Raw genomic sequence first — 21,348 nt, 5'->3', positions numbered from 1 at the left:
GAATGCGTGGACACAATCGTACATTGTTGTGATCTGACCAGTGAATAATCGTCACAACATCATAAGCAGTTTTGGAGAGCATTAAAGAAAAAGTCCCTGAAAGTTTTTCAGGGAGTTTTACTTCCATTAGTGTGATGAATGTGCCGGTATTTGCGACCCAGCTGGCTCGCTCGTATGTGGCTTAACCCACTTAACCGCAAACAATGACGGCTGCTCTCATTGAGTTTGGGAGTGAGTGACTCACATTTACCACCTGACTGGGTACTCCCCCACCACCACCAGATTAAGTGGAAATGTGTTTGTGTATGTGTGTGTGTTACGCATTTGGGAAATGTAAAAGATAAAAGTGTAACATTTTAATTTTTGTTTGTTTTGCCTTCCTCTGCTTGAGTCCTCTTGCTTGATCATGTTCCCCTTTTTTTCCTACTCTCACTGTTTGTCTTGCCGGCTGTCATTTGAGAGCTGGAATTCTCTGTTTTTGTTGCAATGCTGGACCTAATGGAATCCAGAAGCCTCTCTGCGAGGAATGGACTCTGTGACCATCGGCACTGCGTGAGGGGTCAAGCAAAACATCTGCAGCTCTTTAGAAAACTTAAAAGTCAAGCCCAAAGCCCATTTCATCTGGTTCTGCCTTTTACTCCCACATCTCAGCTTCCTTTCTCCTTGTTTTTCTCCCTTTCTCGAATGTGACATCACTACTCACTGCGCGAGCTGGAATGTGCTCTAACCCCGCCTCCTCCTCCTGTGCTCTTCGTTGCTGGCCTGTGACTGCCAAAGAAAATTTCTCTCTCTCAAATGCTGGTTCCTTTTAGTGCTTCTAAATGTCTAGTATTCCTTCAAGTTAGTCTCAAACTTCAGTGATGTAAAGTAGCGTACCTCTCCCTGGAATTGTGGACTTTGTAGCACCTTAAAGAGGGAAAATTGTGCGGAAGCCAACAAGTAAGATTGTTTATTGCTAGTGTATGTTGTATCTCAGTGTGTGTTTATGTGCATTGGGCCTTTTTAAAGAGTGACTGTTTGTTTTATTGAGTGCTGGAAGCAGGAGTTTACTCAGGAATCTGTTTAAATGGACTTTGGATCTCTGGCAGCCTTTGATTTTGTCTTTGATTGGGGACTACGTTGAAAGTGATTTAACATTACAGCCTTTGTGCTTGCATTATTTCTTACTGGAGTGGGCTAAGCAAGGTCAGCGTGCATAGGCATATTTTGCGTGTTAGTGTGTGTTTGTTTGTGTGTGTGTGTACTGTGGATGATTGGCTCTTCTGTCAATGGAGATCATTGTGCTTCCTCGCTTTCATTCAATTTCACAAGTGCTTCACAACCCCTTCTTCAGCTTTCTGTCCTCGCCACCAGTTAGTAAACTTTTCCGTCGTCCTGCACTAATCAGTCCAAAATGATTGTTGAATATGCATTGCATGACTGAGAATGTCGCAGTCTAACAAAGAAAGTTCTAACATAAGACTGACTGTGTATGCGTGTGTGTGTGTGTTTTGCTATACTTCAATCAGGACACAGTTCTCATCTGACAGTGCGTCTTTTGTTGCATTTGTTTAAAACTTTGTTGAAGTCCTGTTTGCTGTCCCCAAATACGATTATGACCCACATTTATCGTGAGCGTGCCCTCGCTTGGCACAGCATCGGCTCCATGACGCATGATGGTGAATTGAGATCACATTTGAAAATTATGTAATATTGCATCGTTGTTGTGTAATGTCGAACAGCTTTATATGAGGCATACATCACTGTCATACATTTTTAAACTGTTTGGCATTTTTAATGAAGCTACACGACAAAGGCAAAGTATTAAAAAAACAAGAAACATTCAATTCAACAGCCCCCCCCTCCAAAAAAAGTCTTATTACCTCTACCAAGTGTGAAAGTCCAAGGTTATGTTTTCAGCTAAATTTGTCGGTCGGCTTGTGACCAATAGACTAGCAAACCGGTTTGGTTAGGTAGTAGAACGGATATAATATAGAATAAATAGTTTTCTTGATTTATGGCGAAGTGAGCCTAAGACCCTCTTGAATGGGCTAATGAGCTCTATCGTGTTGGCATATATTTAGCCGGTCCTGCTAAGGGCGGCTCATCTGTCAGCCATATTTTTTTATTTTATTTTTCTTAACCTTGGTTTACTGCTGTCATGCCAACTGCTCATCGGTAATAGGTCAATTTCAGAGAGCCAATTCTGTTCATGCATGAGCCACGGGAAAAAAAATGAAATCACCGGTCTTAGAGGATGTTCTTTCAATTGTGTGAATTTGTAGAGGAAAAACAAAACAGATCACAGACATGTCAGACAAACAGGACCAAATGGGGCGGAAACCGTTAGAAAGTGCCTAAAGGAAATTGGATTTGCATAAATAAAAGGTCAAAGACAGCCATCATTAACACCTAAACAGAGAAAAAAATGAAAAAAATAATTGTGTACTGCGAGGAAAGGCAGATTTGCAAGGTGGTGATTGTGGAACTTTTGTATGCTTCCATTCCAATGAGATTTTGCAAACAGAAGAAGAAAAGTTGCACTTTTTCACTCATTTGACCTATTAGTCATTCTCTCTTTTTTTATATATTAATTTTTGCTTCATGTTTCTTTTATCTTATCTCCTCTTCTTTGTTTTGTCTTTTGCCTACTCCATTTTTGAAGTCAACCCCTTTTGTCTGTTATTTCTCCTTGTCATTCCACCCCACTCTATAAACTATTTCAGGTGAGGTAACGTTGGAAAATGATGTGGAAAAAAATAGTTTTCCTCATCTGGAATTAATATCTGGACCAATGAAGAAATATGGGGGTGCACACCAGAATGTGTGCATCTGCGGGCATGACATTCACTACCAGCACAAGGAGTGTCGGATTAATGAGTCTCCTCAATCTCAGGCTTTCATCTTCTTTTCACACTTATTTTTCTGTCCCCTTCCTCCTCTTCTGTTCCTCCCCTTAGTCCCATTTCTAACTTTCCTCCTTCTGCTCTCCAAGCAGCCAGATGGAGTTATGTGATTGTAGACACACCCAGATAAAATCGCTGTGTTTCTCTCATTCCCTCTCTGGGGATGTTGACTAAGATTCTTGAATTCCCGCCCCATCTTTCCTCCCTCTATGTGTGTGCGTGTGTTATCCCATTCATTTTCTTTCCGAGGCAGCAGATTTTCGAGGGCGTCTGATTTTACACAGCCAAACAAGCCATTTCCTGGTTGTGCTTTTCTCTAATTGGGTCCCTACTCTCGAAAGCTATTGATATGTAACACTAACCTACATTCAGCATGCGAGCAATCACATTAATGTCCAGGGGCTGAATTAGTTTTGTTGAACTGAAATACATAAACAGAATTATGTGGCTTGGTTATCATCACTCAGCAGCTGCTATGCTACGGACTGTTGTGTTTGATCAGATCGCGATGTCCGTCTATGTTGTGTGACTGGAAGCTTAATGAGTATTGTGCTTGTGGGCCTGATTAGGATGTCATGTGGATAAAATAGAAAACTGTATCGTTGCGGTTTCCTCAGTGCTTCCCCCTATTTTTATGTTCCAATTATCGAGCCGCTTCCGTTTTTGTTTGTCAGCCTCATGGTTTGACTGGGCACTTGTAATTATTTTTCTAAAAATTTCAATGAGTGATCCGCGCAATCAATTTTGTAAAATGGCACAGTAAAAAAAAAAAAAAACACTGCCAGATTTCTTGAAATAAAATTCCCAAGTGTGAAGTTCATGTCTCAGTTTTTCCACAAGACCTTTTCAAGGTCGAGTGGAGGCCTGTTTGGATAATTGGATCATAAATGACAGAGGACAGAAAAATAATCACAGTATTCTTAATGCAGGCCTCTCGTGGTGCGAGAAAGTAATGTCCGTGCTAGACTGCTAGTGACAGTTATGGTTTGGTTTTCGAGCGTTGAGGTTTCCTGTCACGTGTTCGCGTGAATCTGTTTCTTGGGCGGAAGATTAGCAGTGTTTTTTTTTTTCCCTTTCACCCGTCACCGTTTTAATGTTGCGGTCTTAAGTTATGCGATTGATTCTCAGCAATTTTTTTTTTCTCCAGTTACTCTGCTATGCTATATTTGACTGTATTATGCAAAATTTGCCATCATGAGCGTATGGTTGAAACACATTACATGGACGAAATGTTTTGACAAAGTGAGTTTGTCTCAATCTCAATACTTGTCAATGTGATATCACTTTTAATGTCATAACAACTCATGTAAACACCCATTTAGAGTTATGTTCCTAATCATAACAAGGTGACAAGATGGTGCTGAAAACTAGATCCAAATAATGAACTGACAAATGTAAAAAGTCATCACATCTGCACACTAAGTTCACGTTTAGTTCACGCAAAAAGAAATATAGGAAATACAAGTAATGGACTGCATTAAGCATTCAAGATTAATTTAACATCATTTTTTTCTCCTTTTCCACAGGCATTGTGCATAAATGTGCAGTCCACTGATGTGCTGGAGACATTAAGCCTGATTTTCTGCGGAGCTGATGTAAATTGTTCAACTGGCATGGCCGATTGTCCCACCCCTCTTTCCCTAGCCAACACACACTCTCAACCCTTGCAAGCTGTATTACTGAGCCACAATCTGAACACAGGTAGAGCATGACTGCATGTTTGTGATGAAGGGCCAGCCTTTAGTTTCATTAGAACGATGGACCTTTATTTTTGCTATTCTATTCTACCTGCTAACATTTAAAAAGACAATTCTGTCCGTAAAATACATCAAATCAAATATATATTGTATACACTTCCACTAAATAGATAACACATTTATACTGCATTGGCTTTGACAACATAATTGTTCCTTTGTGGTTTAATTCTTACTGTTAATTATGCAAATCTTTTTTGCCTCACGCCTTTGATTTTTGTTGCACAGATCTTCCTCGGTTAGAGGTGGAGGGAGGCATGGAAGAGGTGCACTTTTCAGCTCCAACGAGCGTGTATCACAATGGCTTCCTTTTCAAGACTGGATCTATGGCCCGGCCTATTATAGAGCGCAAAGCCAGAGAAGGTATGCGAGCCGTGCTAGTTAACAGTATCAATTTCCACCCAGCATTGTGTAGTGGATTGTATGATATTGATGTGTCGTTTGCAGTTTTTCACATCTTTAATAATTGTGTGCAGAGTTCAGTCGCCGCTGGTGTACACTCAATGATGGCACATTCAGCTACTACGAGAGTGACAAGAACTCAAATCCTAATGGAGCTCTGAGAGCCTCAGAAATAGTTTGCTTGGCTGTGGATGTACCCGACAAACATGGGTATGCATATCTGCTGTTTGTGTTTTACGCCAAAAACACACATCTGAGCAGTCTTCTCGTCTCACCTCGTAGGTATGAGCACACCTTCGAGCTCTACTCCGAATCAGATCGTCTCTATCTTTTTGGCACCGATGACCCATGCAGCCAGAAAGAATGGGTGAAGTCCATTGCCAAGGTAACCATCTTATTGACCCAGTGTGAACCGTGTGGAGGAAGGAAACGCTGCTACTTGTTTCCGTTGAGAACAACTTTAACGACAGCTCGAGATTCTCTCCCAAACTGGTGTTCTTGAGTAACAAAACGATATGCTTAAGAAAAAGGTTTACTATGAATGGGACTGTGATTGATGGAAGTATTTGGTGTATGAAATTATTCTTAATCCTAAATCCTCAAACATCGAATGCACTGCTGCTTACTGCCATGAAAACTACTCATAAGAATAATAAGAGGATTAAAAAACACAATAGCATTAGGCAAGCAAAGGCAAATGTATTTGTATAGCACATTTCATGAGACAATTCAAACTGCGCTTTACATAGTGAGATGGCTTATCCTTCAGTTTTAATGCATTTTTAATTTTCGAGTAAAGCTTCGCGTGAGATATCTCCCCTACGCTGTCATTTGTTTCAAAATAGAGGGATTCGTATTGAATTAAAATTTTTGGTTGTCACGGGAAACACAACTGCAATGCTCTCTGGGTCCATGGCTCCTGCCTGTCTCGCCGTTAAGACAGTATGACTGAACACTCTGTACTAAAGTGACCTCAGGACCATATTTCTAGTAAGCCCCGCCCCTTCTCCACAAGCAAACCACTCCAGCCTTCTTTATTATTACCGAACTTTGACTTTTGCAATGTGTTCCAATGTTCACCTAAGAGGAGGAGAGCATTTATTACAAATGATCTATCTTGGTAATTTCTTTGATTTTTGCAGAGCTTCATCCCAGCCCGAGCGGAGCCTTTACTGAGGTTAGGCTTTGAGCGAATTGGACGACTAAAATGTAAAGATGGCCTGAACCTCCAAACGTCCAAGGTGGGCTGGTTTGCTCTGGTGGGCTCCACTCTTCATGCGTACCTGGATGACAACCAGGAAGAAGAGATACACCTTCGCAAGCTTAATGAGCTCTGTGAGTTGAATGCAGTCATTCAAAAGATTCAAACAATCGGAATGTTGATTGTGAACACGATTATTTTGTCTTTTTCAGCAATCCAGCAAGATAATGAAGTATTAGTTTTGGTGGAGAGAGGAAGGTGAGAGTTGTTTTGCCGTCACACTGTATAACGTCGAACTACATTTCATTTTCTGTCCTCCTTTCCCATTTTGTTCATTTGTTTATGTCTTCACTCTGCCTAGAAGAACACTTTACATAGAGGGAGAGAGGAAGTTGGATTTTGCTGGCTGGTGTGCTGCCATCCAGTTTGCAGCGGGGAGTGGAGGCGACACTCTGAGTCAGCAGCAGCTGACCGACACAGACATACCAGTCGTAGTCCACAGCTGCATCGACTACATCACACAGTGCGGTGAGTGAGCCGTTGGGAAAAAAAAAAAGACAAACGCAGCAGGAACAGAACGCAAGAGAAGCACGTGGTAGTACACTCATTGTTTTCATTTATACGGCTAACGTAAAGATAATGACTACAAATTGTTGACATGTGACCAGTTCAGGGTGTACAGTGGTTTTGATTTCCTTTGAATTCAAAGAAATGTGAACGTGCAGTGCACAAATTGCAAGAAATATGCTTCGACATATTTTTTTTTCCCAAATACACCTGCAGTTTATTCCAATTCGTTTTGGCGAATCCTCACATCTCGATCGCACTGTGGTTGCTGTAGGCTTAACGTCCGAGGGGATATATCGCAAGAGCGGCGTGAACTCGCGCGTTGCAGCTCTGTGCGAGAGGTTTCGTCGAGATGCTCGAAGCCTCCGCCTGAAGGAAGGCGAGCACCAGGTGGACGACGTCTCAAACACTCTCAAACGCTTCTTCAGGGAGTTGGAAGAAGGGCTTTTCACATCCGAAGACGGCGGTACCTGGCTTACGACGGCTGGTAAGGTTTTACGACTTGCTCAGCACGAGGGACTTTTGAAAGTATTTCTCATCCAATCGCATTTTTCTTTCCTCTCGCTCAATCCAGCCATTCAGGATGAAAGTATGAAAATTCTTCAGTATCAGACGCTTTTGAACAAACTTCCTCGTGTTAACAGGGCAACGCTACGGGCTCTTATCAATCATTTGTACTGGTGAGTAATACACACGTACACACACACACACACACACACACACACACACACACACATAAAGCCACGCCTACATTCAGCCTGCTTTTTATCTTCCAGTGTGCAGCGGTTCTCCGAGCTGAACCAAATGAATCTCCATAACTTGGCCATAGTGTTTGGTCCCACATTGTTCCAGACAGACGGAAAGGACTACACGGCAGGCCGTGCCATCGAGGACCTCATCCAGTACTACACGCTCATCTTTAAGGTCAGATGCAGTCAAGTGAATTTTCTAAGGTGTTTGTTAATCACATTAAAATGCAGTGCATATGTAATCATCAATTTCGTATTTAGTTTTCCTCTGAGTTTAGCTGAAGATGTAAATGTGCATATTTCTTCTCAAGAATTAGACTTTGACGCTGTTACCCGTCATGATATTATTCTTAATCTAAATTTCCCTGACCTGACATAACAACGTTGCTGATTTGCTGATACTTTGTAGGTGGATGAGCAACAGCTCAAAAAGCAGCTGGAAGAGATCAAGGTTATCATCCAAGTGCGCGAGAAATTAAACACCAAATTTCCTGTGAGTCACAAGCATTTTATTTATTCATTTATTTATTTATTTAGTTATTATTTATTTACTTATTGGTCAGTGCCGCACAGTATGGACTGCCTTGTGTGCACTTTTAACATTATATTAAAACATGTACATGATTAGTGTACATTTTGTTAAGAGCACAGACGTGCGCTGTCGATGTGCATAAGTGAATGTATTTTTTCACTACTAATGATTTTCCACGTGTCTGCTGAAAACCTCAGAGCACCGAACCTGGCGGGCATTTCATCTGCACAGTTTACTTGGAGGAAAAGAAGGACACTACTGAGCAACATGTGAAGGTAGCTTTGACCATCAAGTGTTTATATTTATAATTTATATATATATTTATTATTGTCTATGAAAGACTGACGTTAGTATGGTTTAACTTGAAACTTGTGCTCTCGTTCCACAGATCCCTGCTTCTATGACAGCAGCGGAATTGACCTGTGAGATATTGGACAGGCGCAACATTCCTGTTAAGGACAAAGAGTACTGGAACTGCTGGGAGTTCATCGACAAGGAAGAAATAGGTGAGACTTAATTCACAGCATGCGCTTTGCATTTAATTGTTAAATACAAAGTAATGTGAATTCACGTTAGTAGATTTCAGCAGAAATAACTCACAAACGCATCGTTCCAAGCTGCAACAGTGTATTATTTTTTGAGATTCTTTCTTGGTGGCCATCTGGTTCACCTCCGGAAAGCCTGTAGGTGGCTATTCAAATGCCAGTAACAAAAAAAAAATAATTGGCCTGATTCTCTGTTGCTTTCATTAAACTATTATGAATTAAATGATTGTGTCTCTTGTCGTTCCAGTTGACTCAATACTGTGATTTAACTAAAACTTGTTTGTCATCCTCTCAATTGTGTTCCCTGTCTACCTGATTATTTCGCAGAACGTCCTCTGCACTATCGGGAGAGAGTCTTACCCATCCTTCACTCTTTTGGCACCGATTCCCACCTTCTCATCAAGAAGCACATTGCGATGGAGGCAATGATCATCTACCTGGGTAAACAAGTTTGTCACAATACACATTTTTGGGAACATTTTAAAAATGTTAACGCCTTATCTTATGCCCTCCAGCCAGTAAGGTTGACCCATCCAAACATGGCATGATGAAATTCCGGGAGGAGAGAAGCATCCTTGGGTTGGGGTTGCCCTCTGGCAGTTTCCACGACCGATATTTCATCCTTAACTCCAGCTCACTTCGGATGTACAAGGAAGTCCGAGTGAGTTTGGCACAGGCACACATGCAGATACATCCTCCCACACACTCCTTGTTCTCAATGACCTCCCCTCTTCTTGTCCCCCTTCCAGAGTAACCGTCCGGAACGTGACTGGCCAGTCAGGAACCTGAGAGTCTACTTGGGTATCAAGAAGAAACTCCGTCCTCCAACATGGTGAGTGTTTGAATTGTCACTTGTGTTGTGATGATTTGTTTTGAAACCAGAGAATGGTAAAAACTAAGTATTTGTCTATTTTCTACAAGTGCAGACCATTTGTAGTTTTAGTATTGACACATGAAGTCGATGCACAATTTGCCTTTGCGGGCCACATAAAATGATAAGACGGTCTCGTATCTGGCCCCCGGGCCTTGGGTTTGACACCCATGTTATACACTCGACCGTATACAAGAAGTACAAATTGCGCTGACCACTCTATGGGAATTTTTTTAAAGTGTGGCGAAAAGGCACTTTTTTTTTTCTTTTTTTATTTCTTATCATACAGATGAGCCACAGCTCAAAGCTGCCATGCCCACCAGTAACAGTGTCAATATGAAGCTTAACCTCCAACTGCAAAATTATTCTAATAAATTCTACACACTCAGCTCTGGAATAATTCAGTGATGCCAGTGACTTGTAATGGATTTTCATTGACTTTGAAATCATGACATTTGCAGAATACAAAAATCTTGCTTTTGCGTGACCTCCTTCATAAATTAGACTGTTTATCATAATTGCACGGAATAATGATCAAAGATGTATTTAAATATTGTGACCTAGCTAACAGGGTGTCAAATGGCCTCTAGAGGGCAGGCTGATTCCAAAAATGACACTACACTGTGGCTTTTTTAAAAATAACCAATGTGTCTTTTTTTGAAATCTCTTCTAATCTGCTCCTGATTGCAGTTGGGGCCTGACTGTGGTCTACGAGAGCAAGAAACAAGAGAAGGCAGAAAGACAGCAGTGGTGAGTCGCGGTAAACAACATATATAGATGTTTACATTCACGACAGCGACTCTTAGTCAAAGTCCTCACACTAAATTCAAACCCAACTTTTTTACGTCATATTTTATTCCTGTGGTATTGTGCCATCACTGGAGGTGTTACCTCGGCTCTGCTTGGACTAGTCAGGTGTTTTTTTTGCTTGAGGCTCTATAATTCTGTTTTCTTACGAGTAAACACTTGCAGTCTCACTGGGGGGTTGTTGTCTGTGTACATAAAAAAATAGCTCTCAATTTCCCAGGAAACATAACACACGCACATACACGTATGATCCATGTTGCATCCAGAGTGTAACACAGATACCGTAGAGTACATCGTTCAATATATATGTGGGTAACGTGTGTTCATCAATGTATGCATTAGTGTGTTCCAGTTGCAGTGTGCTCGATACACCCTGTCAACAACAATATATGTCAAATCTCCAGTAATGGTCTTGCTGCTTTCATTCTGCTGTTGGCTTAATTTATTTTTTGTCTTATTTTTATACTTTTTATCATCATGTTACTCACGGCAAAAATACCAGTAGGGGAGGAAAGGAGCAGGAGGGAATTGATGGGAGTTTCTGAATATAGCTAAGGTGGTGCTGGAGAATGAATATTTACCGTATTTGGCACCCAAAATCCCAACTCGTCGCCTACCACTACTGCATTTCTATTGAAACTCAAATTTGTGGAATTTAACGTTTCCTATTGGATTTTCTCTCGGTATCTCTGGCTTCTTCACATATTTGGAAAGCATGCGTGTGAGAAGACTCTAGCTCACTTCCTACATTGGATAAATTGTCGAAAATAATCATAGTCACTGCCGTTATAGCTAGACGACCTAATATTTCCCTCATGGTCAATTTTAACCTATCATAGTAGATATGATGTGCAAAGGATTGGAGATGCCACTGCATCATTACCATCTGGAAAAGCATCATTAGGATCCTAAAAAACAACAAACGTATGCATGCCACAATAAATGTGCACAGTGTGTCGTGTATCTTAGCGTGCACACTTTAATGAGCTGTGTTGTTACTAATGATAAAAGTTTGGTAGGAAGCAGATACTGCATGCGAGGTACCCGAGTTCGGTCTTTTTTACCAAACTTCAGCCCTTTGTGTTCACCAATTTTGTTCTCAATTTTCTTTCAATCTGTGTTTCCGTTAGTCTTCAGCAAATGAATAAATGTTTATTCAAAATATGTGCTCAAAGCCAAAATCATGTATAATTAAAAACTATTTATTCAGCATCACAGCATAGCTGATGACTCATTGAGCTGCGTGATGGCAACCTGAGTTGCATAAAACCTTCGAGCACACGCACAGATATCGCAAGCGCACCCACTAAAATGAAAAGGATTCTTCAAATAGGCTTTACCACACACAATGGTACATCTTATCTGGTTTTATTTCTGCAGGTATCTCTGCTGTGAGACTCAGCCTGAAATGAGGGAGTGGTACGCTACTTTTCTGAGTATTCAGGTTAGTGTTTCCTCTCACACGCCGGACACATACTAATGGATGCCTGATGTTGCATTATGATATTTGTGCATGCATCACCCCAACATGAAGGGCATAAAGAATGAAGGGCAACGGCCACATAAAAGCTGCGGGTCATAACCGATGTCAAAAACATTGACTTTGCACTGTGTGCACTCACCATGCTGCTCTTCTTTAAAGAATGACGGCGACGTGTGGCCTCAGGATGGACTCCAGCCGAGCCGCGTGAGCCGCGCGCCGCCCGACACGCGTCACGGTAACGTGTCACTGATACCGCTGCGTGGCAGTGAGAATGAGATGCGGAACAGCGTAGCAGCTTTCAGCCAAGATCCGCTTGCTGTGAGTCAACGTACCAATCACTGCGTTCAATCTTAACAGAAGCTGGCTGCTCCTATTTGCTTGCTTGATTCAGAGATGCTGGTGCTCAAACCCTCAACCACGGTCCGTAACATGTATAAATCCAAAATGATTCATAATCTGGTTAAGTGCATTTGTAAAAGGATAACTTTTCAAATGGAAAAGAGCCATCCAATAAGACACGTGCTTGGGGTTTGTGCTGTGATTCATATATGATTTAAGCATTATAACTGGATCTGGCTTCCTAAACTGCAAGTTTTGATACCAAAAGCAAGAGGTGCTCCCACTTGGCAGCGCACAAGAATAGATGACTAATTTGCATCCTGGGCTGAAAACCAGAGAAAGAGGAGAAGGATAGACTGCATCCTCTCCATATTGTCGTTGGCGGAGTGTGTGTGTGTGATCCAAGCAGAGAAGTTATTCTGTCACAATTTTGCCAAGTTGGCTTTGAAAAGGCCGAGACAATGAAAAGGATCTCGTGCCCGCAGGAACACTGCTGCCATAGCACCCTGGAGCCTTGTAGACTTGGCAGGGTGCTGACAAACATCATCTCTGAAGCTCTGTTGGGTTCCACCACCAGAGCACTCCAGCAGCATCAATATCAACTGCTCCAGCTGGTTTTTATGTTTGTTTGTAGTTTTTTTAAAATTTTGAGTAAAAGGTTCATGTCACCTTCCAGATGTCAGTTCTGCTCTTACTAGACATCCCATAGCTCTGATTCGCGACCAACAGACTAAAACAGTTCAATGGCTCACATGATCTTGATCGATTGTCATTCATTGAGCCGTACATTTGGGTTTGAAAGGAGTTGCTTTAGGAAGTTAGATCCATGCTTCGATGTTCGGTTGATTTTGTGTGTGTGTGTTTTTGACAAACTGATGTGAAAGTTCTCAGTGTGTTTTCAATGCACGTTCATTTGCTTGAGCAGTATGAGAGTCAAAGCAAATTCTTCAAGATGGTATGTGTGCTTGTTTGGGGCTTACTGCCAAGTTTCCATTTTCGATCCGCCTTCCAGTCTTTATCTGGTCTAAACTATTTGTCCATGTATCTTACAGCTGTTTAGAGACATTCGATAATGGAGGCTACAAGGAAGGTATGTTTTTTTTTTAACGCTTGCTCCCTTTTGTTTATTCACGACGTCTAAATGCATTGCAATGTCATAGTGCATCATTTATAAGGATGGATGTTGTGGAACGTCCATATTTAATCAAACTCCTATTTCTTTATACTTTGAAGCATTTCTTTCCTCCGTTGAAATTAATATATATACTGAATGAGTTGATTCCAGGGTCACACTATTGCCTTTAAAATTGCACAGATCTTATTTTACGCATGCTGCATAAGTAATGTGGAATCAATCAAATGTGTACTAGGCCTTTGAGTGTGCACAGCCAACACATTGCCTTCTATACGTAAACAATACGGCTCACTTTGTAGTGCGTAAAATATTATCATTGTTAATACTTGGCAGCCTGAACAGAAATGTGTGCAGAATGGCCACCTCTGTGTACGAGACATTAAGCAGGCTTGCTGTATGTAAATCACCAAGACGAAGACACCCCCCCCGGTCAAGGCCAGCGTAACTCGTGCAGCTGGAATTTCAATGGAAAATGTCCAGCTTGTGTGCCAACATTCATGATAGGTTAGCCTCCTCATGTTTTGCTTCTCTATCTCATGAGCTCGAGTCACCCCCACCCCTCCCTTTTTTGACGGCTTCCGACAGAAATGGTCATCGCTGTTTTTCATGTCTCTGTCGGTCTTTATTCTGAGGAGAAGCAGAGCCATCTTGATGGCAATTGGCCAACATTAGAGAGATCAAAGATGAAAAAGCAGCCTTTGTGTGCCCTGAGCGGGTTATTGCGCTGCAGCTGCCATGGCCGAGATGCTGCACATTTAATTGTCACATTTTCCTGTTTGCCATCACTGGCTTCTGTTATGGTGTCACAGAAAACAGAAAAGCTCAACAAAACTATGTGGAGTTCATCTTTTAGATGCCCACTGGGATAAAGCATTGACGTGATTTCGGAAAAATGCTGAGGATTTATTCCAGGATTTTGTGATTTTAAGATATGGTAACAAATGTCAGGAAAAGCCAACAGGAAGATCTGAACTCTATTTGTGTTTAAACTGAGGCACTTGAAATGGAATTCAGGCATGTACTGACTCCCATTTAAGTTTGTGATGAATTCTGACTAGATACGAGATCCCGCACACTTTTGTAACCATATTCTCACTTTGTTTATCTCCTTTCTTTATTTTTTATTTTTTTATTTTTAAATTTTGTTATACCAGTTATTGTATCGGTCAAAAATCAGGGCAGAAAAAAAAAAGTTATTTTGATCTGGGGTTTTTTTTTTTTTTTTTTTTTTTTTTTATAAACATCACAAAAACCTTCCATTTGAACAGGGGTGTGTAGACTTTTTATATTCACTGTAGCAAGGGGCACGACATTATAATAGCAGGAGTGTCACAGTTGTGTTTCAATGTTTTAAAAACCTTCGTATGTGCTTATCATGGTTCAGAAATGTCTGACGTTTGGATTTTGAGCAGCCAAGGAGATTGACAGCTTGTATATCTTTTTGCAGGGCAGGTGTTTGGTGTTATCAGGCGACCTCGCCACTCTCCAGTGACATCATCAGTGCATGACACTGCTGACCAGAATGAAGAAACAGGAAGAAGTCAAGTGGACCAAAATGGACAAGAGAGACATTATTCGATTCCCCCTGCACAGTTGAAGTTTATACTTGAATGTGTTTTGGACACTTTGATGGAGGAGTTTCCATCCCTGATGGGCTCCTGAATGACCTCCAACATGGCAAGAGTCAAGTGCGCATTGATGTGCGCTCTCCGCATTACTGCATTGCATCATGGACCACAAGCCTTGAAGCACATCCCGAAGGAAACTTTCATTGTGATCGTGTATTTGTTTTGAAGGATTTGCTTGAAAGCACCACTGTTTTGGTGCCATTCTTATTTTTGTGAATCCTAATATAAATATGTGTTATGGTAACCCTGCAGTTCAAAATGCAATCGTTGCCATTGTACGCAAAGCATCATGTAATGGTCGACGTGGTCCAGATTTTTGTTTTTCATATTGTCACTTATTTCAAGACACCCCCTCTACTTTATATTAATGAACTTGCATGAACGTCTCATGCTGAAACAATCGCTTGTGTCTGACTGCTCTTGACTGTCCACCACTTGCTTGTAAATCGCCATCTTTAGGTCAATGCCCTCATGTGAATTATTTATTTGGGTTACAGAGGACGCAAGATGAAGAGTTCTGAAGGTTTTTTTTTTTTTAACACTGTTAACTATAGTGTGTATGGGTTGGGGGGGCAACTGTGTGAAATGTGTTTATTGTCGCTTAACAACCCTCATGTCAATCCACGTGATTAGAACAATTTCCTCCCCACTCCTTACAATTTCATTATCAACAATGAGATGCAAATTGGAAGTTGTTTTGCTCACTAAAACATCGAGTGTTCCGAGCGGACTGTGGCCTTTCTAATGTTCTGAGACCTAATACAGATGAATGTTTCTGTCATCTGATAAGTATTTATTCTTAGGACACTTGCTACAAGTAGTTTTTTTTTTTACTGTTCTCCATCAATAAAGGTAGCTCCGACTTCCATGAGTGTACTTTAACATGAATGTCAATTTGCAATACATTATCCTTTATCAAGCACTTGTTTGATCAGTAATTGGTAGACACTGCTGAGGTATTTTCATCTGACTGTCAAAATAAATCATGCCAGTTCATTTTTTTAATTTCTTGAACTCTAATAAACACTTTATGCCAATTTTGTGTATGTATGTTCCAGCTTGTGCATAAAATGATTGCACAAAAGTCTTGCTAAAAGATTAATGGACAGTCCACTGTGTTTGTAAAATGCAAATTGTGTGAGGTCAAGCTGGCCCTTGGGAACATGTATACACACACACATGATGTATGTCCAATGTGACAACTGTTGGACAAACTTTTCCTGGCCTCTGGCTTTCATGGCATTAAGTGGAGCCTATAGACAAGCCTGGAGGAGAATGTCACAGGGATGTATGGAAAGTCCTCATGCAAGGTTAAGTGGGGGGAGGGAAGGGGGTCTTTGCAGAGGTTTGTGTCTTTTGAGTGATTCATGGTGGTCCACCGGTTGTGTGGCTATTGCTATAAGCACAAGTGACACATTAGGGTCAGTGTGTACCTCAAGACACACACCGGAGAGCCCCGCCAGGGACCCACGCACAGTAGGAGACCTTCACGTTTTCCGCACGCACAGGAGACCCACTGGGGATGAACACAGCGGGATGCATAATTGTATGCACGCGTGCATTCCAAATGGCCTTTGCTATATAGGACGTAGCGGTAGTTGCATAAATCAGTCGCACTAAGACAGACCAGATCTGTTCAAAGTGGAGACAAATGGAAAACGGAAATAAAGTGAGTTTTGGGGGAGCTTTGGGCTCACGTGGGTCAACTCAATATGCACCTGTGGGCGGCTGCGCCCTTCATTTGCACACAAGACCGGAACAGCGTGGGAGATTGACCTGTGCTTCATGCTGAGCGTCAGCAGCACATATTTTGCGTCATGCTGAACAAATGGAACTTTTGTCATTTGTACGAATGCCAATTTGGAATTTTTCCTACCGCTTATCTGGTTCAGGATTGCGGAAGGAGGAGTGCTAAATGTGTCTTCTCTGTTTATTGCTTCTTTCTTTGACCCCCCTGCTTCCTCCTTTACGTTACTGATAATATCTTTGGTAGAATAAGTGTCTCATCCATTTCAATTGATTCAATAAAGTAAATGTAAAAGCAATATTTTATTAATGCTATACACTAATGCACCCTCAGTCTACAATGTTGAGAGACCGTTTCACCCCCTCCCAGATGCTTTAAAGTAGTTTAGACTTGTGAAAGCACAACTTAATGTTTTATATCATTTTTAAGCATTCCTCAGTGACTGTTCACACACACTTATCCAACTAAGAAGCAAAGTGTTGAAATGTATTGTGCAACTCAAACATTAGAAATAAATGAAACACTATTTTTAAACACAAAAATGTTAAAGCAAGCCATATTTTGACTACTTTGACTATGCACTTCAAATCCATTCAGGGACATTGTTTAACGCTTGCATTAACACCCCTCACAACTAAAATTACGATTAGATGTTGATTGGTGTCGATTTAAAAAGTAATAATTGATGTTGAATGGTTAGAGTTGAGACAATTTTCTTCAGCATCATTCTCCTCCTTGCAAGATGGCATCTCTGGTATTTGATAAAAAAAAAAAAAGGCCTCATAATTTGGTTTCCACTTGGATTTTCTGATTATCTGATTTATTTGAAAAGAGATTAGCCAATAGTTGTATTTTATGTGACCTCATGTTATCACATGGGCTACACGGCCAATCGGGTTCATGAACATGTTTTGTTTGGTTGAAGCCGGTGTAGGCAGCTGAAGTGACAAACTGCACAGGACACAAACACTATGCCTTTTGTTTTTTTCCTCAACATGTAACTATGATATGAAAAGCCAAGTGTCCTGCAATTTGATTGCATTGAAGGGTTTGTGTGAAAAGTTATTATCTCGGTTTTTGGAATTCCTAATCTGGAAGACAAGGCCTCACCAATTTATGTGAGTATTGAGTCACCCCAAAAAACTTTTAGATTTTCTCATTTAGCTATGACAAATGAAGTTGCGTATGTAATATTAATTGTTTATTGTCCATATTCTTCTGTTTTTCTTATGGAAATTTGAAGGTGGCCCAATGAGTCTGCAAGACCGTTCACCATATGAGCAACCATCAGGAGATTAAGCCTTGTCCATGATGAAACATTTGGCCAAACAGCCAGTTGTCAAAGTGTCCAAATAAAGCACCGAAAGATGCTACACCATCCAGACCAGGTGAGGTCTTGTGTTGCCATTACCTACTAAAATGGCTTTTTTTTTAGACTGCTATTGGGTTTGAATGAGAATGTGTTATGTGTATGTCTGACCGGATTTTCTTATCAGCAAAATAGGCAGTTGTCACACGAAAATGATGAAAGAACATAACATTGTGTCCTTCTGCTGTTTTGGAAGAGCTGTCTGGACTGGCCTTTTACAAAAGAATAGTGATTTGAATTGAAACTTTCAAATATTTTATTAAGTGAAACTCAATTGTGTCAAGACTACATTTTATTGCTTCAAAAAATAGTAGGTGTTGAACATTTAACACTTTACCTCTTAAACATCAGGATGCATGTTAGAATTAACACCCTGGGTGTTGAGTTAACGCCAGAGGATTTGTATTCTGACAGTTTAGCAAGTGTTTTGTGAATGTAGCATAATTGCATAACTGACGTAACGCGATTATTTAAACAACGTCGCTGGCCTGTGTGATTGCATAAAAGATTGCAATATGGCAAGTGTGTGTGAAATATAAGGATTGATGTTCTATTGAGCGCAGTAAGACACCCCGCATGGTTTTTCTTCAGGGATTTCTGTCTGGTGCAACATATTACATTTAAGCTTGACTTTCTGATGGAATATCACAAAAAAGATGAGCTTTCTGATACATAAGGAATCAAGTTGACCAACTGCATTCAAGGCCAGAGTGAACAATCGTGTACACCTACTACACATTTTCTTTTCAATCATGTATTTTTGTACCACAAGCTCAAGATTTGTAGCACACTTTATCCACCCTATTTTCTCTCATGATGGAATGAGCTTTGATTTTCATGCAATGAGTTATTGGTCACCACAGCCATACTGCTAGACCCATGGCAAATATTGATTTTGTTACCATGATGATCAGGGCTGGAGCCAGTAAGTTGCTTCTACCCACAGAAGTGATCACAAGACTGTGATTAAGACTATGTGATTTGGCTATAAATTGGGTGTGCCTGCCATTTTATAAATCAATCACTGGTGCCCAACCTTCCTTGGGTCTTGGTGAGTCATTTTATCTTCTATATATTTGGACAACTGGCAGAAAAGCAGATAGCAAAACAAAAGATTGTTTAATTCACCTTTGCACTATTACAATCAATGTTGTTTTTCTTTATAGTTTCACCTCGTGCTTTATTCACTCTCCATTCAATTCTGACTTTGTGAAAGTCACGTGTTAATTCACAAAGCTGTTTAAATGACAGCTAGGGAACAAATGTCAAAATCAAACGAAGGGAAATGCAGGATTCTTGTCTGACAGCAACTTTCCTTTTTTTTTTTTTTCCTTACAAGTCGTTTGCCTCAAGCTGGCTGTCGTGTGGGACATCATACAGTTAGTTTATTAACTTGTCAGTCACTTCCAGCCGACAGTCAGGAAAACATCCGAGATTTTACACATACACACACACACACACGCACACACACACACACACACGCACGCACGCACGCACACACATTTCCTGAGTCCTGCAGTGTTTCCTCCGTTGTGCAAAAGCCACCAGGCTGTGCTGCGTCTGATTACCTCCCTTTGGCCTGGCCCTTCAACTTGATCACCAATTACTAGCCCTTGACAAACAAAGAAGGGAAAAGGTCCTTATCATGGTCTCTATGGCAACCAGTCTCTCAATCTATTCTGACTGATGATTCTCGTCCGCTGCCCTGTTCAAGCATGGGTACAGGCTGATTGGAACGAGAACTAAAAATATAGACTATTACTGTGGTTTCATCTTGTCTTAGATTAGGAGATGGTTGATTTAACACATAATTACGTCAATACAAAGGAGTAGCACAGCGACCAAGACTGCCTCACAAGTCTGAGGTTTGAATCTCACCGTACCTGTTTGCTTGTTCTCCTTGTGTTCGCCTAACGTAGTATTACTTTCATATACTGTAGCTTTCTCATGCATGTTAGATTAAATTAAATCTCTGAATTCTGAAAGTGTGAATGATTGTTTGTCTATATGTGCCTTGCCATTGAGAGGCAGAGGTGGAGAACTTGAGTCACATGACTTGAATAAGACAGAATTTGCAAATTTTAGGTCTTGCTCGGATAAAGCTTATGAAAGCCTTCACACGATGTCGACGTTTGATTTCAAAATCTGAATTTTTAAGCTTGTGCTTGAAAGAAAAGTTTGTCTTGCAGATGGCAAACCTGGAAATGGAAAAGAGACAACATTGACTTTTAACTTCATCAAAGTTAGCTTAGCTATTAACTTACCATCGCTTCACATCAGTTATGAATTGGATTGAGATGCGCAAGACGGAAAGTGTAAAGTAGCACACACATTCTCATGTTTGAATAACAACCAAATCTTTTTACAAACACCTCTGCAAAACTTAGCACTTTCCTACCTCTCGCCTCTATTTTTTTTTAAAGCTTTATCTTCCAGTGTGCCTATTTCTTGCGTGTAGCAGTTACAGTGGAATTGCAGAATATTTTCTGTCTGACACAAGCGTTATCTCCCCCGAAGCAGTCAGCGCAAATGTTCTCGGGGGGGAAGGACAAGAGAGTAAGGGGGGAAGAGTGCAAGTTATTGAAACGCAGAAGCCAATGTCATATGAAAGCCTTCTGGGTGCTAGAAACCGAAGGGGAGAGCAATATGATTTTAAAGCAAATCATTAAAAAAAAAAAAGCACAAAGGGGTAGAAATGGTCAAATCAATACAAACATAAGACAGGATGAACTGAGAATCAATCCTAAAAGTGGACAAATGATGTAAAGGTGTTGTCGTAAAAAATGCACTGGTGTGTTTAGGTCAGATAAAAGGACCCTTCCTGAGCAGCCAGCATGCACGCGTGATTGAACACCGATGAAAGCTCAGAGATATTCTCGGTGCCTCTCGACTGGTCAGGATGAGTTCACCTCGGTTTGCTGGCTGATAAACAAACCAACAAAAACAAGTGAAGGTATTCTCATGCAATGTTGGACAGAAAATCTACCCTAAAATGAATATTTAGTGTCTGTTGCTAAGCATTGGAAGGTGTTATTGGTCAATCATTCAGGGACCATGAAATAAAGAAAACATGCAGAACAGCTTTGACGGGAAATATTTCTGGTGTATGAAGGGATGGAAATAATCATTTGATTAATACCGTGTTAAGAATTCTCGGCATTGAAACAAAACATTTGGACAGCATGGATCTTCCATCCCTTCAAAATATACAACAGCACTGTACTAATTATAGATGATATTTTTTTTCCGTAGTCACTAAATGGAAAATTAATGAATGATGGGAAACTGGCATCTCGTGTAGCCGCTCTGATTAATATGTGATGGAAAGAGAAAA

General features: G+C 40.8%; 1 protein-coding gene across 10 annotated transcripts in view; it reads left to right on the top strand.

The window, feature by feature from the left end:
- LOC133155131 (arf-GAP with Rho-GAP domain, ANK repeat and PH domain-containing protein 1-like) overlaps positions 1-15,935 on the top strand; it is a 29,051-nt gene extending 13,116 nt beyond the window's left edge. For 8 of the 10 annotated variants that reach the window (XM_061280163.1, XM_061280165.1, XM_061280162.1 and 5 more), the window contains 21 exons: positions 4,412-4,586; positions 4,868-5,002; positions 5,116-5,251; positions 5,324-5,426; positions 6,184-6,376; positions 6,455-6,500; positions 6,604-6,770; positions 7,084-7,296; positions 7,384-7,489; positions 7,586-7,733; positions 7,968-8,051; positions 8,288-8,365; positions 8,479-8,596; positions 8,963-9,076; positions 9,151-9,296; positions 9,385-9,467; positions 10,197-10,256; positions 11,694-11,757; positions 11,956-12,114; positions 13,188-13,225; positions 14,718-15,935. In XM_061280163.1, the coding sequence (XP_061136147.1) occupies positions 4,412-4,586; positions 4,868-5,002; positions 5,116-5,251; positions 5,324-5,426; positions 6,184-6,376; positions 6,455-6,500; positions 6,604-6,770; positions 7,084-7,296; positions 7,384-7,489; positions 7,586-7,733; positions 7,968-8,051; positions 8,288-8,365; positions 8,479-8,596; positions 8,963-9,076; positions 9,151-9,296; positions 9,385-9,467; positions 10,197-10,256; positions 11,694-11,757; positions 11,956-12,114; positions 13,188-13,208 (2,349 nt within the window). In that variant the 3' untranslated portion in view covers positions 13,209-13,225; positions 14,718-15,935. The remainder of the gene's footprint in view (positions 1-4,411; positions 4,587-4,867; positions 5,003-5,115; positions 5,252-5,323; positions 5,427-6,183; positions 6,377-6,454; positions 6,501-6,603; positions 6,771-7,083; positions 7,297-7,383; positions 7,490-7,585; positions 7,734-7,967; positions 8,052-8,287; positions 8,366-8,478; positions 8,597-8,962; positions 9,077-9,150; positions 9,297-9,384; positions 9,468-10,196; positions 10,257-11,693; positions 11,758-11,955; positions 12,115-13,187; positions 13,226-14,717) is intronic. The other 2 variants (XM_061280166.1, XM_061280167.1) reach the window with 2 other exon arrangements.
- The last annotated feature ends 5,413 nt before the right edge of the window (positions 15,936-21,348 follow it).

Source organism: Syngnathus typhle, linkage group LG6 (genome assembly GCF_033458585.1).
Source record: "Syngnathus typhle isolate RoL2023-S1 ecotype Sweden linkage group LG6, RoL_Styp_1.0, whole genome shotgun sequence".
Classification (NCBI taxonomy): domain Eukaryota; kingdom Metazoa; phylum Chordata; class Actinopteri; order Syngnathiformes; family Syngnathidae; genus Syngnathus; species Syngnathus typhle.
This window is presented reverse-complemented; position numbering and strand designations above follow the sequence as displayed.